General features: G+C 52.8%; 6 protein-coding genes across 6 annotated transcripts; 3 read left to right on the top strand and 3 right to left on the bottom strand.

Annotated features, from left to right (window-relative positions):
* Nucleotides 1-408: 408 nt before the first annotated feature.
* Nucleotides 409-2876, top strand: CC77DRAFT_14620 (hypothetical protein). The gene is made up of 3 exons (XM_018530280.1): nt 409-863; nt 1011-1768; nt 1901-2876. Exons 1-3 carry the CDS (start codon nt 626-628, stop codon nt 2750-2752), a joined length of 1848 nt encoding a protein of 615 aa, XP_018391341.1. The 5' UTR covers nt 409-625; the 3' UTR covers nt 2753-2876.
* A 12-nt stretch (nt 2877-2888) lies between these two features.
* Nucleotides 2889-4598, bottom strand: CC77DRAFT_1036682 (DHS-like NAD/FAD-binding domain-containing protein). Its single transcript, XM_018527028.1, has 2 exons — nt 3819-4598; nt 2889-3724 (listed from the first exon to the last, which is right to left on the bottom strand). Exons 1-2 carry the CDS (start codon nt 4285-4287, stop codon nt 3000-3002), a joined length of 1194 nt encoding a protein of 397 aa, XP_018391342.1. The 5' UTR covers nt 4288-4598; the 3' UTR covers nt 2889-2999.
* Nucleotides 4599-5317: 719 nt separating this feature from the next.
* CC77DRAFT_1068626 (hypothetical protein) lies at nt 5318-6622 on the bottom strand (the record flags this gene model as incomplete). The annotated part of the gene is made up of 2 exons (XM_018529083.1): nt 5788-6622; nt 5318-5731 (listed from the first exon to the last, which is right to left on the bottom strand). The coding sequence occupies exons 1-2, from the start codon at nt 6130-6132 to the stop codon at nt 5318-5320; spliced, it is 759 nt and encodes a 252-aa protein (XP_018391343.1). The 5' UTR covers nt 6133-6622.
* A 581-nt stretch (nt 6623-7203) lies between these two features.
* CC77DRAFT_1015264 (hypothetical protein) lies at nt 7204-7808 on the bottom strand. The gene has a single exon (XM_018523984.1). It carries the CDS (start codon nt 7738-7740, stop codon nt 7396-7398), a length of 345 nt encoding a protein of 114 aa, XP_018391344.1. The 5' UTR covers nt 7741-7808; the 3' UTR covers nt 7204-7395.
* Nucleotides 7809-8906: 1098 nt separating this feature from the next.
* Nucleotides 8907-12125, top strand: CC77DRAFT_952110 (beta glucosidase). Its single transcript, XM_018535404.1, has 3 exons — nt 8907-9417; nt 9486-10079; nt 10142-12125. The coding sequence occupies exons 1-3, from the start codon at nt 9312-9314 to the stop codon at nt 12049-12051; spliced, it is 2610 nt and encodes an 869-aa protein (XP_018391345.1). The 5' UTR covers nt 8907-9311; the 3' UTR covers nt 12052-12125.
* Nucleotides 12126-12666: 541 nt separating this feature from the next.
* CC77DRAFT_1089890 (hypothetical protein) lies at nt 12667-15518 on the top strand. Its single transcript, XM_018529495.1, has 2 exons — nt 12667-14502; nt 14553-15518. The coding sequence occupies exons 1-2, from the start codon at nt 12962-12964 to the stop codon at nt 15187-15189; spliced, it is 2178 nt and encodes a 725-aa protein (XP_018391346.1). The 5' UTR covers nt 12667-12961; the 3' UTR covers nt 15190-15518.
* The last annotated feature ends 43 nt before the right edge of the window (nt 15519-15561 follow it).

A 15561-nucleotide genomic window follows, 5' to 3' on the forward strand; every position in this document is an offset into this window, starting at 1 on the left:
GCTTCCCGTGGTCGGGCCGTTTGTGCGACGTCAAGAACGTGGGCTCGCTTTGTATTCTGAACTTTATCGTGATCGTCTCAAGACCGGCTGATGGAGAAATTGCCGGGTCGTTCAATATGGCCGTGGACCAATTCCGCAGAACAATCGAAAGAATCCCGCTCCCCGGTGGAGCTCGGGACCATCCTGTCATCTCCAACGCCTTAACCCTTGCATGGATAATCCGCGCAGTCGTTGGTCGTCAGCTGTGACAGGCCAGCCTCTTCCTGGCCCATATGTCAAACACTTCATGCGTTTGAAAGGCCCGACCACTCTTCTGTCAGCCGTGTCCCATGCTCATTCTTGTACCTGAGACGTCCAGCTTCGCCGCGAGGGTTTGCTATGCGCGTCCCTTCCACTCTCATTCCTTCCTTCATGACTTGTGCTCGTTAAGAGAGTCTATAATCGGGCTGGGACCTGTCTTTTCGTCTTGCTTCACGGCATAGTCACTCTCTTCATTGCCACCACGCTCTTTACACACACTCACTACCAAAGCAACTTTTCGAGCACTATCCACTCCTTTGGTGCCATCCTTTGATCGCAGTCCACGCTCACATTGAAAAACGACATTTCATATTTGAACTTCACGATGACCGACGTCATGGCTCAACGGGGCCTGTTATCTGCTCCTGCCTCCAGACAAGACATTGTCAGCGCGCTACTCAACGATTATGGCAACTCCTTTGGCCGAGGCGACGCATCTCCATCAGCGTATTCACCTGTGCCTGCGGATAAGGAACTTCCTCCACCCCCGCCGCGATCAGATAGCATTGCGCGCAAACCGCTACCAGCTGCGCTGAGGATGCAAGCAAAATTTCAACTGAGAGGTAAGCAAGAACTTCTTGGATTTGAATGTAAAAGATGGCCCCTGTTTGTGTACATTGAATGAGTGGTTACGAGTATCCGGCGTGCCACTTACCACGACTTGACTTAATTTCATCGGTTTTTGAGCGAAATTTGCTAACAGACCACAGATGATCAAGACGCTCCTGTCTTTCCAGCAAGTCCAGTTCCAGGATCTCCACCAAGAAGAAGAATTCAATCACGTAGCCTGTCTCGTGAATCTAAACCAGCATCTCTGAAGCTCACCATCAGCAACGGATCAACAGCAACAGTCCCCCCTACCCCAGTATTTCCGGCACGATCTGAGTCTCTCCCTTCCTCAGGGGCAGAGGAGAAGGATCTTCCACCTCCACCACCAGCCAAGTCGGAAAGGCGGAAGTCAATCAAGCAGTTTGATACAAGAAACGGCTCTTCACTGCCAGCAACAGATCTTTCGAGGAACGACTCACTTCTTTCCCAAGACGGGAACAGAGACCCGACAGAAGTGTCTAACGAAACTATCTCCCCGATCATCAAGCGCAAAGCAGTTCCAGACCAAGGACTCAAGAAGTTCAAGAGCTTGGCTGAATTGACTAACGGACCACGAGGAAGGAAGGGCGCTCCGATGCCTCCTACATCTGCACCCAGAGACCTTAGCGTAGACAGTCAACGATCAGATGCTATGCCCCGGAAGGCCAGTGTCGATAGTCAAGCAAGCATGGTAGAGGAGCAGCCGCGTAACATGGAAACGCAACTTCCGCCAACGCCAGATGAGGAACAAGAAGATGCCAAAGTCCCCGCGCCTCCCAAGAAAGTTTTCACAGGCCTCCCGTCGAACCCTCGTGTCAAAGCCCCGGCCTCGCCTCTCCACGCCCGCGGTAAAAGCAGCACAGGTTTCAACGTTTTGAAGGTATATATTCGCCTCCCTTTTCCTTCTCCAGTACTTGTACGATAGTCGTACTGTGTGACAATGTCGCAAAATCAAGGGTACTTGGATCCATTTCCAATCATAGCACGTTGATCGCTGACCGAGACTGTGTAGGCAATGAGGCCGGCTCCTCCAATTCCCACGAAAGATGTACATACGATTACGCCCGAGATGACACCTTCTCCGACGCTGAAGCCAGTCTTAGCCAAGAAGGATGGTGAGATCTCTCCGGTCTCACCATTACCACCTCCAAGTGAGAGGAGACCATTCAGTTACGAGCCTGCTGCTGCTGTTACCGCTGTTGAGCCCCAGCAAAAGCCAGTGGAACAAGAACAACCATCAGCACCCCAAACCACCACAATTCCAGCCGAGACCCAAATACCCGTCCGAACAATATCTCTCGACCTTCCCGAGCCATCCCCAGGCGTCCGACCCACGAGCGCTCCATCCCGCCCAACATCCTCCGACCTACAAGATCTAAACCTCTCTCCCTTCCCTGGTCCTTCCGTCCCAACATCTCCCGTCGACAACGCCCCCACCGAAACCACGACACCAGCATCACCCCCTCCCTTCACACCTTTGACCCGCCACCCGATCCCCTTACCCGTCTCTTACATCCCACGTATAACGCCCTCGCAACTCTCCTGCTACACTGGACATCGCCACAACATCTGGTCCAACAACATCTTTCAGCCCATGGGCTGCATGGTATGCCATGAAAACGACAAAGACAGGAAGTGGGCGTGTACTTGGTGTCAGTTGCGTATCTGCCGCGGCTGCAGTGATGAATTGAGGGCAGTTCCTGGAAGGGATTTGGGGATTCTGCTGGAGGCGAGGGCGAAGGGGCAAGCCGTAGTGGCTGAGGGGATGAAGAAGTTGGAGCAAGAGGAGGGATTTAGGATGGTTGTCGAGGATGCTGACGGCGAGGAGGAGGGTGAGAGAAGAGACAGGGAAAGGGGTGCTTAAAGGTCCTGATTTGACTGGAGTTTCATTTGTTCTTTCATTCCCAGCATAGGCGCGTTGGGTGGATGATTTGCTTCTCCATATGATATCACATTTACGCGAAGCTGGAGTTGGATTGAGAGTTTACCTAGAATGCTGTGCATTGTTTAGCTAGCACAACCACTGCCTCGACGGCAATTTCATCACCATGTTCAATAACATCTGCATATTGCCAGACGCACTTTGCACTTGTGACTTGATAGTTCGCCTACTACCTGCTTCCCTTCATCTCCTGTAATATCCTCACTACTTGCGGTAATACCTTCTCGGCGTTCTCACTTAAGCGGGCTGCTTCCCGGCCGGTATTCGTGTCTTCAACGTCTCCAAAGAAGGTTTCTTCGCCTCGGACACCGCCCATGTTCAATATTCCAATCGGCATTTGCATCTCCTTTGCCTTCTTGACTAGCCTCCACGCAGAGTATGTCGCAAGACTACTGCCAATGACTAGTATCCTACCGGCGGCATCGACAGCCTCCTCGGCGGCGACTTTGGTGGCGGCGGGTATAGACTCGCCGAACATAATGACAGCTGGCTTGAGCACCCCACCTTCGCTCGCGGGATCCCATGCGCCATCTTTGTCAACTTTTACGCGGACTGTGCCTCCATCTGCACGCTTTGGTGGCTTCTCCAAGCAAGTTGGACATGGTGGGTATCTGAACGTGGTATATGGAGCATCCGGAACATCGACGTCACCATCTGGATTCGACTTGAGCCCTTTCTTCCGACGCTCGTCAGGGTTCTCAGTATCTAGAGCGCCAGACTCGATCATTTCGGCGAGGAAGGCAGCCCATGAGGGGTTCAAAGTAGAGAGTTGGTCTTGAAATGAACGGCGCGAGTATTCGTTGCGACAGGTCAGGCAGACGAGGTTACGCAGGTAGCCGTGTAGCTCGATGGTAGGAAGCTGCGGGTGCGCCTTTGGATGGAAGGAATCTACATCTAACGGGTCCATTAGTATTGCATCTCGAGTATTGCATCTCGACACCAAGTTCCCCTCACGTATAATAGGTGAGGTTTGCCAGGTCAAACTTACTCTGGGTAATTACACTCCCAACCACACCCATTCGTCCCAACTCTCCACAAGCCTCATGCGCCTTGTTCGGTTTCGCTTTCTCTAGATTCGTCCAGCCTAGGAAACTTCTCGCCCAGTATCTCTTCCTCGCCTCATGGCTGTCGCAGAATTCGTGAAAATACACCGGTCGATACGTCTTATTCAGCGTATACGTGCCATTTGTGCCTCTGTAGTCGGCCAAGCCAGAAGCTACCGAGATGCCAGCACCAGTAAGCAGCAGCGTGTTGCCAACATTCTCTCCACGGTCGAGCCGGCTGGAGAGTCTCGACTGAAGAGCCCTCGAAGGTGTAGTAGACTTGGATAACGAAGGCGACAGAAAGTCGACCAAAGCACTAATAGCACCGCTGGCCGTCGTCGCGCTCGCGGGAATGATCCTAGGCGCCGGAAGGGGATCGGTGTAGGGAACGCGAAGGAGAGGGGCTCGGGGCATCGCTCAATCGCACACGTTCAAACATTGTGGTTTCGCGCATTGTGAGAAATTGGGGGCCAAGTGTCTGGCGCGCACACCCGAATTGGTGGTTATGTCATGATACGCTTTTAGCGCGGGACCATCGTTCCCCGAGATCGACGGCAGACTCGCGTGTCATCGCGTGTCAGAGCCTTAGGTGAGCCGCATGCTTCGTCGCGTGGTGAAGCGGACGGGTAGCTATCTTGCCGCTGCAGGAAGATGTCTATTTGGGGGCTGCAACATGATGCACGATTGTATCGGTTTTCTTTGATGCTTATGCTTGGGGATTGCGGGGTCAGGTAGAATATAGGTGAGGCTGTGTGCGTATTGGGGGCTATGCTGTTGTTGCAACACAGAACGTGACCGGACTACCTACGGCTTAGGAAGTCGACGCGTATGGATTCTTGTGCTTGTCAGATAGACATCGCTGCAGATTACTTAGAAAGTCGCGTTGGAAGGTATAGTCTCCATACATGTACATCGAAGGATCTGAGCAGCTCCCTATAGTTAATGACAGCTTCACCACTATTAAGCATGCATAATAGACAGTAGAACGAAATAATTAACATTGACAAGAAATGTATGGCTGCACAATCTACGAGGGAGTTTTGTCCCAATGCTCACGTGCTGCCATGAAAAGCATGTACTGAAAAGTTGAAGAAAAAAAACGCCAATTAAGCCTCCGTCGTGTCGCCGGTACAGGTGGAAGCGAGTGTCCTGGTTTTCCGTCCTGATTACAGTCCTCCATGCGAATGTCGAATGCTCAAGGGGTATAAGAAAACTACCAATGTGAGTAGTTGGCGTCTGTCGTTGAGGTAATGTTTGGCGAAGAGAGCTACCAGAGGGGGTAAACTCTAATATCGGAGTGTTTCCGATGGGGTATTGGTACAGAAAGAAACCGCTTGCCGTCTTAGGCGCAAGATGAAAGTTCGTAAGGATCGTGACAAGGAGATGTAAGACGGATAAGAGATGTTGAAGAAAGGCCAAGTTTGCTGGCAATGGCACTGAGCGTTCATTGCTGGTGCGGAAGATGATGCGAATGCGGAGAGTATTGCATCTGCTGCGGCATGGTCTGCTGCATCGGCGGCTGCATGTTTTGCTGCATCGATGGTTGCATTGATTGTTGCATTGGCTGCTGCATCGATTGTTGCATGGGATGCTGTTGGTGCTGTTGCATCGGTTGCAGCATGGACTGGATGCTCGGTACTCGTTGTTGACGCTGCATAGGGTAGCTTGGGTATGCGGAGTAATGAGTATCGGGGATTGTGGACAGGGTGTGCAAGTCCACATGATGATCCTCTTGTTCTTCTTCGAGGTCAGAAACGCCTACTCCACTATCTTCATGGTCGTGGTAGGTACCATTCTCGAGCTTCTTCTGCGCTGACCTATAGGCCTGAGTAAGATTCTTTAGCCCCTTCTCCATACACTAAGTGAAGTTAATATCAGCTGTTTCAGTATTACTTATGATCGCACATGACGTACCTTTGTCTCTACCAGTTGCCACTTCTCTCCAACCCGGGCAGCTAGCATACTCCACATGTCCCGTCGCACTTCCATATAGGCTTGTGCTAGCACGTCCAGCTTCACGCCGTCCCATTGCTCTGCATTCTGCCTCTCCATCAACCGTTCGTGCCGTTTGCGACAAGCATTGGGGGTCTTGGAAGGGAAGTGTTTCGGTCCAATTTGGTTCCAGTTGAGGCCCTGTGCCCTGGCCTGGATAAGTGTTTCGTCATCTTTAGCTGACCAGGAGGAGCTCCGAGTTCCGCCTGCGGCTGATGCGGTCGATACAGAAAGGCGGTGCGCCGGACCCTTTTCAATCTTAGGCATGTTGACCAATTGAAAGAAAAGACTATCGAGACAAGAAAGTTATGACTGGAACGGAGATATAGAAAGACGGGGGGAGGATGAAGATGAGAGTAATGGAAGCGACCGAGGAGGATATTATGATTAAGGTAGAGCTGGCGCAGGAGAACGACAGTGACGTATGAGGAACGAAAGGTAGGAGATATCCTCGAGAGTGAAAACGAAAGAGCTGCTGTTCGTACCTTTGGGTTTGTGTTGTCTGAGGCCTAAATCAAGGGGTATGGCGAACGTCTTTATACAATGAGCCGCACACTGAGCCTCCATCGACAACAAAGACCAGTAGGCCTCTCGGAGAATTGTTTTGAAACCTGGACATGTTTCTGTAATCGCCGGATCGATCTGTATCTACCGAGAATGGGATGTGCGACTAGGCGAAGAGGAGGCTGTTCACTGGGTCGTGGCTCCAAGCGCCATCATAAGGGACCAGGGCAGGCCAAATTTGGGCCTGTGAATGGTCGAAGTACAAAACGTGAGCGGTTCGTCCCTCGAACAAGGGAGAGTAGACTGTAGCGAAAGCGCCTGTTTGAGAATATCTGCTGTACTCCCTAATGCGGCTGTGTCTAAGAATAATACTGCTGCTGAGTGGTGGAGGGGCAGCGATGGAGGGGAAGGGCGGCTAATCTGGCGCTGATTCGACGAGCGCATATGGCCCAAATAAAGACCTTGGCAAGCGACACAAGGGCAAGGGGTGCCTCACCAGGCCGGATACCTGTAGGACGTAGTCATCAATACTCAGTAGGGCTGAGCTCGGGAACCTGCAGATGGATGCAGGTGCGGAAACGTGGAGGGGAAGGTCAGCAAGCCGTTCCAAAGAAGCCCGCGCTATGGGCTCTGGAGGTTCAAAGAAACCCTGGATGGCTTCATAATAGCAGACCCATACACAGAAAAAGAACATGCGGCCGGCCGATAGCCCGCGAGGCGCTCACGATAGGCGCGGTCACTGGATGGGCGAGTGTGGGTTGTGGGTCGTTTCAGCAAACAAGATCACAGATCACAGCGGGACCGCGGGAAGAACCGAAAGCACGTTCTGTCCAAGGCTCCCATGAGAAGCGCCCGCGAACTGCTGCCGGCCATTACTGTGCCTCTGGCGAACGTTGAAGATCGATGCCTGACAAGCTGTAGCAGTGTTTCGAAAGCGCTAGACTGCACCGCTTGCGGTCGGAACGGAACTGACGCGCCCCGGAGCAATAGCAGAGACAGGAATATGCAAGAGGTTTCCGCGCTTCATTACCCACACATTCTAAGTATGGGCATAGCCGAGCGGTAGATGACAAGAAGCTGTAGTCTGATCGTGCGACACCGAAGAATTTTCTCGATTCGACAAACCGTCACGTCGCACAAGAGAAGCGTTCGTCTGATGCTTGGGCGTAGATGGTCGTTCACACAGCCTCGTCCCTCAGCCCCAACCTCGGCATCCGAATTCACAAAAATCGATAACGGCATGCACCAAGCCTCCTTCATACCGACATCGTCACATTTTGCAATTCTCCATCCAACCGCGGACTGAGCGTTCCGTATCGTATGTTCGAGAAAAAGAATCCCCAGGCTCTGGATCGTAGCTAGATGAGACATCTCGAAAATAGTAACCGCTCAGTGCTGGCGGCGAGTGTGCTTGAATAACTAGGTAGCTCGCCAATTTGTGGAAAGAAACCCATGCCCTAATCTTTGACCTTCTACCACTCGCTCTTTGCAAAAGCGCGAATTCTCTCCAACGTACCGTCTAAGATGGACTGAATTCACATATCGTGACACGCACACGCGCTCGATATCCAAATCGCTACGCGTGTCGGATCTACTCCGGTCTTGCACGGAAGTAACTAACCTAGAATCACTCACGGAACCCGGCAACTCGCTACAAAGCCATGCTATTCGTGGACGGACGATTGAATGCACTCCGCGAGCTTGAGGGTTATGGAGCGTAATTTCGCTCTGCTGCTTCACGGGCGCTTGAGCGGCACCTGGTGGATTGGAGGATACTGCTTACGAAAGCAATGTGTCAAGCAAGTGTGTTTACTGCTCACTAGCCTTTCGAATACCGCTTCCAGTTGCCTTCTTCACATACTCAGCTGGCAAGGACCGTCCTGGCTCGACGATCAAGATTCGAGTTGAGCCAGCAGCCCGGTTGGTGTATGCTAAGATCACATCCAATACGCCATCTCAGGGGATATAGATATGCATAAAGCCGATGTGATTGAATATGAGATCACAGGTCCATTGACGCGATGGTGTTGACGGAGTTGCTGCTTGATGGGTGCTCCGGAAGCAGAAAGGGGAAACGCTAGTGCAGCCGAGGTCACTCTGCCCCTGTCCATCATCGCTCTTCTCCTTGCCATCTTCACATTCACCCCGCAAGTCCTTCATCGACCGCCCGAGCCAACGGGCATCTTGACATGTGCTAGGAGCATTGACGTGGCTTGAAAATAAATATATACAGTTACCGTTATGGGCTTCGACGCGACATGTGACTCTCTTGGCCGCAGATGGCGCATTGAAAGCTGCTATCGCAATTTACGCTTGACCATATCTGCTTTTGTACAACTGCACTCGCAACTCGAAGGAAACAGCCAACTTGGCAATACAACGACTTCTTACCCCAGTCCTGAGCCTAGTATTTCAAAGGAAGATCAACTAAGCATCACTCGAAAGTTGACTCGATACCAAACAAGCAGTTGATCTCGTGACGATGTTCGTCCTGGTACTTAAGTACCTTCCCAGCATGTACCGAACATTGCAGTTCAATACACTTTGAGCAACGAACATACGTTCGCTGTTCGCATGTGATCTGGTTCCTGGTGGTTGCGCAACAGCAAGCCCATGTCGCCCGCTTAACAAGCATCTTGATCATTAGCCGGTCTAAATCCTTGACCCCAGCATTGAGCCTTGATCCACGACAATGCTGCTCGGTCTTATACCTGTTTCCGTCGTCCGCGTCACCCACCGTGTGTCCATCACCATACAACACCATGGCTAGCGCGAGCTTAGCTCTGGTAAAAGTGCGATATTCACACCGGCTTGGTGTTGCGGGGTTGAATATTGCTTCTGCAAGGGCCTATATACAAAGGACCATGGTTCCCTTTCCAAGTTGGTCTCAGGCTACCGTCCTGCTTGACGCTCGTTTGCTTACCTAAAGTCACTCTTTCATCATGGTTTCCTTTCTTGCTCTAGGTTTTTCGACAATCGTCGCGGGTGCGGCTATCCAGCAACGCGATGCTGTTCCAGCTGGATATGTTGCGGCACCCTACTACCCGTGTATGTCATCAGCAGCGATATCAACCAATCCTTTTAATGCTAGATTCAGCAATACTGACTCTACCTAGCTCCGCATGGAGGATGGACATCCGACTGGACTGAGAGCTACCGAAAAGCTTCTTTGCTTGTCTCAAATATGACGCTTGCTGAGAAGACCAATCTCACAGCCGGCAGTGGAATCTTCATGGGAAGATGCGTGGGAAATACAGGCAGCGCATTGAGAGTCGGCATCCCTCAACTGTGCTTGCAAGATGGGCCTCTAGGTGTAAGGAACACGGACCATAATACTGCATTTCCTGCCGGAATTACCGTTGGAGCCACATGGGACAAGGATCTTCTTTACCGCCGTGGAGTTGCGATCGGTGAAGAGTTCCGTGGCAAGGGAGTCAACGTACACCTCGGACCTTCAGTCGGACCCCTAGGTCGCAAACCACGTGGCGGTAGAAACTGGGAAGGTTTTGGTTCAGATCCTGTTCTTCAGGCGTTTGGCGGAGCTCTTTCCATTGAAGGCATTCAGAGCACTGGTGTCATAGCCACAATCAAGCATCTGATTGCGAACGAACAGGAAGAGTACCGCATGTACAACCTGGTCAAACCTGGTATCTCTTCCAATCTGGACGATCGCACTCTTCATGAGCTCTATCTTTGGCCGTTCGCTGAGGGTAAGTCGGGCCTTGCCTTCTACAATGACTTGGAATACGTACCGTTGGCTGACTTTGAAAAGGCGTACGTTCCGGGGTTGGTTCGGTGATGATCGCTTACAACGCTGTTAATGGAAGCGCATGCTCACAGAACAGCTACTTGATCAACGGCATCCTGAAGGACGAGCTTGGCTTCCAAGGCTTTGTCATGTCTGACTGGTTGGCTCAAATCTCCGGCGTTCCTTCAGCTCTCGCGGGTTTGGACATGTCGATGCCTGGCGACATCCACACCATTCCTCTTTTCGGAAACTCTTACTGGATGTACGAGCAGACACGTTCAGTTCTCAACGGGTCTCTGCCGTTGGACCGCTTGAATGATGCAGTGACACGAATTCTTGCTGCCTACTTCAAGATGGGCCAGGACCAGGGGTACCCACGACCAAACTTCGATACTAACACTCAAAATGCCGAAGGCCCTCTCTACCCTGGCGCTCTCATCTCACCCCAAGGTGTTGTCAACGAGTTCGTGGATGTTCAGGCCAATCATGCAGAGGTCGCTCGTGAAGTAGCTCGCGATGCCATCACGCTCTTGAAGAACCAGGATGGATTGTTGCCTCTGTCTCTCAATGGCACCCTGAAGATATTTGGCACCGATGCTGAGAAGAACCCTGATGGAATCAACTCGTGTGCGGACCAAGGCTGCAACAAGGGCACGTTGGGAATGGGATGGGGCTCCGGCTCGGCGAGATACCCTTATATGAACAGCCCAATTGATGGCTTCAAGACTCGCGGGGCCAACTACCAGTTCTTCAACACGGATGCTTTTCCAGGAAACTCGAATCCATCACCGAACGACACTGCAGTTGTCTTCGTTACCGCTGATTCTGGTGAGAACTACATTACCGTAGAGAACAACCCCGGAGACCGGACCTCTTCGAACCTCAACTTGTGGCACAACGGTGACAAACTCATCAAGGACGTAGCTGCCAAATATTCCAACGTTGTGGTCGTAGTACATACCGTTGGCCCAATCCTCATGGATCAATGGCACGACCTGCCTTCCGTCAAAGCAGTCCTGTTCGCTCACTTGCCTGGTCAAGAAGCCGGAGACTCGCTAATGCAAGTCCTCTTCGGGGACATCTCTCCATCCGGTCATTTACCGTACACTCTACCAAACTCCGAGGATGACTACCCAGAATCTTTGAGTCTCGTCGGATATCAGATTGGGCAGCCACAGGATACCTTTACAGAGGGCCTGTACATTGACTATCGTCACTTCCACAAAGCCAACATTACACCCCGCTATGCTTTTGGTCACGGTCTCAGCTACACCACGTTCTCTTTTTCCAACGCGACCATTACGCCAGTGACTCCGCTTACAGCGACGCCTCCAGCTCGTCCCGCGAAAGGCGAAACACCCACCTATTCCACTGCCATTCCTCCAGCTTCAGAGGCATACTGGCCAGAAAACTTCAACCGCATCTGGCGATACCTCTACTCCTGGCTCGAGAAGAACGATGCCGACGCTGCAGCTAAGATCGGCAACTCGACGACCAAGTATCCATACCCAGCCGGTTACTCGAACGAGCAGAAAGTTGGTCCTGTAGCTGGTGGCGCACAAGGCGGAAACCCCGCATTATTCGACACGGCATTCGACATCACCGTCAGCGTAACCAACACAGGTAACCGGATGGGTAAAGCCGTCGCACAACTCTACATCCAGTTTCCGAGTGAAGTCACTATTGACACACCTGTTATCCAACTCCGGGATTTTGAAAAGACGAGGGAGTTGGAGGCTGGAGCTAGTCAGACGCTGAGCATGAGAGTGACACGTAAGGATCTCAGTGTTTGGGATGTTGTATCACAGAACTGGGTTGTTCCTGCTGTGGATGGAGACTATGGGGTTTGGATTGGTAGTGCGTCAGATGATTTGCATGTGAGATGTGGGACGGCGAGTGGAAGCTGTGAGGAGGATCAGGAGAGTCCCGTGTAGTTGGGGATATGTCTGGGAGAAGGCACCCGAATATGGAGATGGTAGTGTTTAATGTTTTAATGTCAACATCACCCAGAAGAGACCTTTTCCCACCGAGTATAACTATCAAAGCGTTATTGGATCTCACTCAGATGTGATACTTTTGGACGTAATCAGAAGACTAGGGAGGATTATGGTAGATTGCTTGTGATTGGCCAAGGTCAGGAAATTGCGCTGGAATTATGCCTAGACGCAATGTGATTGGCGTAGCTCCGACTATTCATCCGGTGCATTCGCGTCAAGTTGCCAATCGCATCGGAGCCTTTTTATTGTTTTTTTTTCTTTTTATGCATCACTGGAGATAGACGTTGAAGGCTGGCCGACGATGCGGTATATACAACAAGCGGTGAATGCCGTGAGAGGTTCGGCGTGCAACGAGGGCACTCAGGGGCGTAGGTAAAGGGATACGGAGGTAATTAGATGTCAGGTGTCCAGATGACAGATTATACAGTGCACACGCAACGCGCACTGTTGTGCTGTGCGCGAGTTTGGATCGAGGCTAGACGTCACTGGAACGCTATGATGCTTTCGGCGCAGTTGTCTTGGTTACTCGGGAGCACCATCGACTCCTTCCACCTGACGACTTCCCCAGGGGTTCACTCATTGTCACCACTCTTGCTCTTGGAACAAAGGCCAATTGAACGCTGCTTGACATCCAGACCCGTTGTTGTAAGTTGCACCCTCCTAGTGCAACGCCAGATATCCCTGTCGCGCAGTCGTCACTGCTTGTACATAAACAAATTGGCCGGGTTTCAGGCGCGGCCACGGCCATCTCCCACGTATCCTCATATATCTTAATCCTACCACGACCGACGCCCAACACCGCATTGCTGATACCCACCACTGACGATCGCCTCGTCCTACTGCAGCCATGTCCAACGGCGTGCGCAATCTACGCGCAATGTTTGAGAACGGAAACGCCGCTGCCTCGCCTGAGCCCCGCGGCCGCTCCCCTACAGACAATGCAGCTGCGACCGACGCTCAAGAGCGCCCCAAGTCAAAAGTGCGCGCTTCCTTTGTCTCCGTCGAGCCTACCGTCGCCCATCCCCCGACCGCCTCGACCGACCTGGGCCAGACCAAGGGCACGCCCTCGAATAGCGTCGCCGCGACCCGACGAGAGAGCTTCCGCGTGAGCCAGGACAAAACCGACGAGCTTGCTGAGCTCAAAAAAGCCGTCAGCGAGGAGAAAGAACAGCGCAGACAGAGCGTCGCCATCCCGGAAGCTGTTCCAGAACAGGCTGTCGCATCGCAAGAATCCTCATTACCAGCTCCGCCTATGCACGCCGACTCGACCGCCGACATGGTCAACCTGGGCGCCATCATGAAGGGCTCCGACTTTCCCGACTCTGCTTTTGCAGCCGCGAAGAAGGAGGCAGCCGTCGTCGTGCCAGCTCCTGAGATTGACCAAATCCCAGTCGATGAGACTCCAGCCGAGACTCCAGCCGAGACCAAAGAGAGTGTCGCTGAGGCCGCCCCAGTCCCCGAGCCCGAGCCAGCTCCCGCCCAGCCTGCAGAGAACCCAGACAAAGCTACTACAGGCGCGCAGGAGGATGTTGCGCTCAAGCCTGCAGTCCCCACCGAGGAAGCTATTGTAGAAGAGGAGAGCAAGCCTGCGCTTGAGGAAGCTGCCGTCGACGATGACGTTGTTGTTGCTGAGGAAAACGCCATTGCGGAGGAAGCCGCTGTCGTCGAAGAAGCTGCCATCGCAGAGGAGGTTGCTGGCGAAAAGGAAGCTGCCGCCGCGAACGAAGGGCTATCTGCCCCTGCTCCAGCCACTGCCCAACCTGCTGAGAACCCAGACAAGCCTGTGACCGGAGTTCAGGAAGAGCTTGCCCTACGGCCAGCAGCGCCCACTGAGGAGACTGCGGTCTCCGACGCGCCTACTACTCCTTCTGCGCCTACAGAGGTCGCAGCTTCGAGCGATGAACCTGCTGCGGAAGCTGCTGTACCGGCTGAGAGCAAAGCAAAGGACAATGGATCTCCTGCGACTAAGAAGTCGGAGCTGAAGAAGCCTGCCGCAATTTCTACCACCAAACCTACCAAGGCACCTGCCGCACCCGCCAAAAGCCCACTACCTAAAGCTGCACCGAAAACCCCTACCAAGGCCAAGACACCTGCCTCCATTCCGAAGCCTAGCCCCGTAAAGACTACGAAGCCGGCAGCTGCGCCAAAGCCAGCAGCTCCTAAGGAGCCAGTCAAAGCGCCCACCGCCAAACCTCCTGTAACAAAAGCTCCAGCGGCCAAAGTTCCTACAGCAAAGACGAGCCGCACTTCTCTGCGACCAGCAGCATCATCCTCTTCAGCTACAGCGCCTACGGCCACTGCCGCAGCTAAAGCTAAGCCTGCTGCTGCGCCTGGGGAGAACAAGAAGCCTGCAATCCCCAAGCCAACCACCTCCGCCCCACGTAAAAGGTACGTCCAATACGATTTGAAGCAATGCGCCGGTACTAACACTGCTACAGCACCTCACCAACTGGCTTCAAGAAGCCAACCCCGAAGTCGCCTACCCGTCCAGTCGGCCTGCCATCTCGCCTGACCGCGCCCACCGCTGCCTCAGCTGCCAAACATGGCGAGGAGCCCAAGGTCACACGCAAGCCGTCCACTACAACCCGTGCTGCACCACCAAAGACCGCGGCACCAAAAACCTCGCGAACGTCCCTCGCACCCAGCGCGCCCAAGCGACCTGAATCACGTACCTCAACTGCAAGCGCTGCGCCTAAAGGGGGATTCCTTGAGCGTATGATGCGACCAACAGCTGCCAGCTCCAGCAAGACACACGACAAGCCCCACGAGAAGGCTTCGTCTCCACCCCGTAAAGCTCCAGCAGCTTCCAAGCCTAGTACTCTACAGAAAGGAAAGAAGAAGGTAGAAGAGGTCGCGGCCAAGGCCAAGGAAGTCGTAACGAACGGACACTCTGAAGAGCACAAGACTGAGGATGAGCCTGTAAAGGAAGCTGAGCATTCTGAGCAGGCATCTGAAGACGCCACCATCAGTGAGACACCAGAAGAACCAGAGAAGGCCGCCACTCCAGTCCAAGATGTGGAATCGTCGGTCGCAGAGATTCAGACACCAAACTTCCAGGAGGAGACCATCCGGTAGACAAGACGTCGCGCATCTCACATCCTGCGGTACAACAATCCGAAAGTCCTACGTCTGCAATGCATGGCCCTGTCTCAGGTTGCCATTAACCGCAAACCACACGGATTCAAGACAAATTCTATCTACCCAGCTTTTACCCTTCTTTCACTTCTTTACAGCATTTTCTGGAGCGATTGTTTGGCGCAAATGATATTCATGGGCGGATACCTAAGGACAAGGAGCGGAGAGATGGGTTTGGATAAGGACTATTTGCGTGCATAGTTGTTCATTTAGCGATAGGCTTCGCAGAAGCTGGCAGAAATTACCTGTAGATCTCAATCCCATTCTTCACTCCAATTGGTACTCCAATCGCGCAAAAGAAATGCCCGCTAC

The sequence above is a fragment of the Alternaria alternata genome (assembly GCF_001642055.1).
Source record: "Alternaria alternata strain SRC1lrK2f unplaced genomic scaffold CC77scaffold_1, whole genome shotgun sequence".
Lineage (NCBI taxonomy): Eukaryota > Fungi > Ascomycota > Dothideomycetes > Pleosporales > Pleosporaceae > Alternaria > Alternaria alternata.

Excerpts from the sequence above, each read along its gene's own strand:
- CC77DRAFT_14620 (XM_018530280.1), top strand. The coding sequence starts at position 626 with ATGACCGACGTCATGGCTCAACGGGGCCTGTTATCTGCTCCTGCCTCC. Across the intron at positions 864-1,010 it reads AGCAAAATTTCAACTGAGAG|ATGATCAAGACGCTCCTGTC; the intron begins GTAAGCAAGAAC and ends AACAGACCACAG. Across the intron at positions 1,769-1,900 it reads CAGGTTTCAACGTTTTGAAG|GCAATGAGGCCGGCTCCTCC; the intron begins GTATATATTCGC and ends GAGACTGTGTAG.
- CC77DRAFT_1036682 (XM_018527028.1), bottom strand. The coding sequence starts at position 4,287 with ATGCCCCGAGCCCCTCTCCTTCGCGTTCCCTACACCGATCCCCTTCCG. Across the intron at positions 3,725-3,818 it reads TGGGAGTGTAATTACCCAGA|ATGTAGATTCCTTCCATCCA; the intron begins GTAAGTTTGACC and ends TGGACCCGTTAG.
- CC77DRAFT_1015264 (XM_018523984.1), bottom strand. The coding sequence starts at position 7,740 with ATGTCTCATCTAGCTACGATCCAGAGCCTGGGGATTCTTTTTCTCGAA.
- CC77DRAFT_952110 (XM_018535404.1), top strand. The coding sequence starts at position 9,312 with ATGGTTTCCTTTCTTGCTCTAGGTTTTTCGACAATCGTCGCGGGTGCG. Across the intron at positions 9,418-9,485 it reads TGCGGCACCCTACTACCCGT|CTCCGCATGGAGGATGGACA; the intron begins GTATGTCATCAG and ends GACTCTACCTAG. Across the intron at positions 10,080-10,141 it reads TCTTTGGCCGTTCGCTGAGG|GCGTACGTTCCGGGGTTGGT; the intron begins GTAAGTCGGGCC and ends GACTTTGAAAAG.
- CC77DRAFT_1089890 (XM_018529495.1), top strand. The coding sequence starts at position 12,962 with ATGTCCAACGGCGTGCGCAATCTACGCGCAATGTTTGAGAACGGAAAC. Across the intron at positions 14,503-14,552 it reads ACCTCCGCCCCACGTAAAAG|CACCTCACCAACTGGCTTCA; the intron begins GTACGTCCAATA and ends ACACTGCTACAG.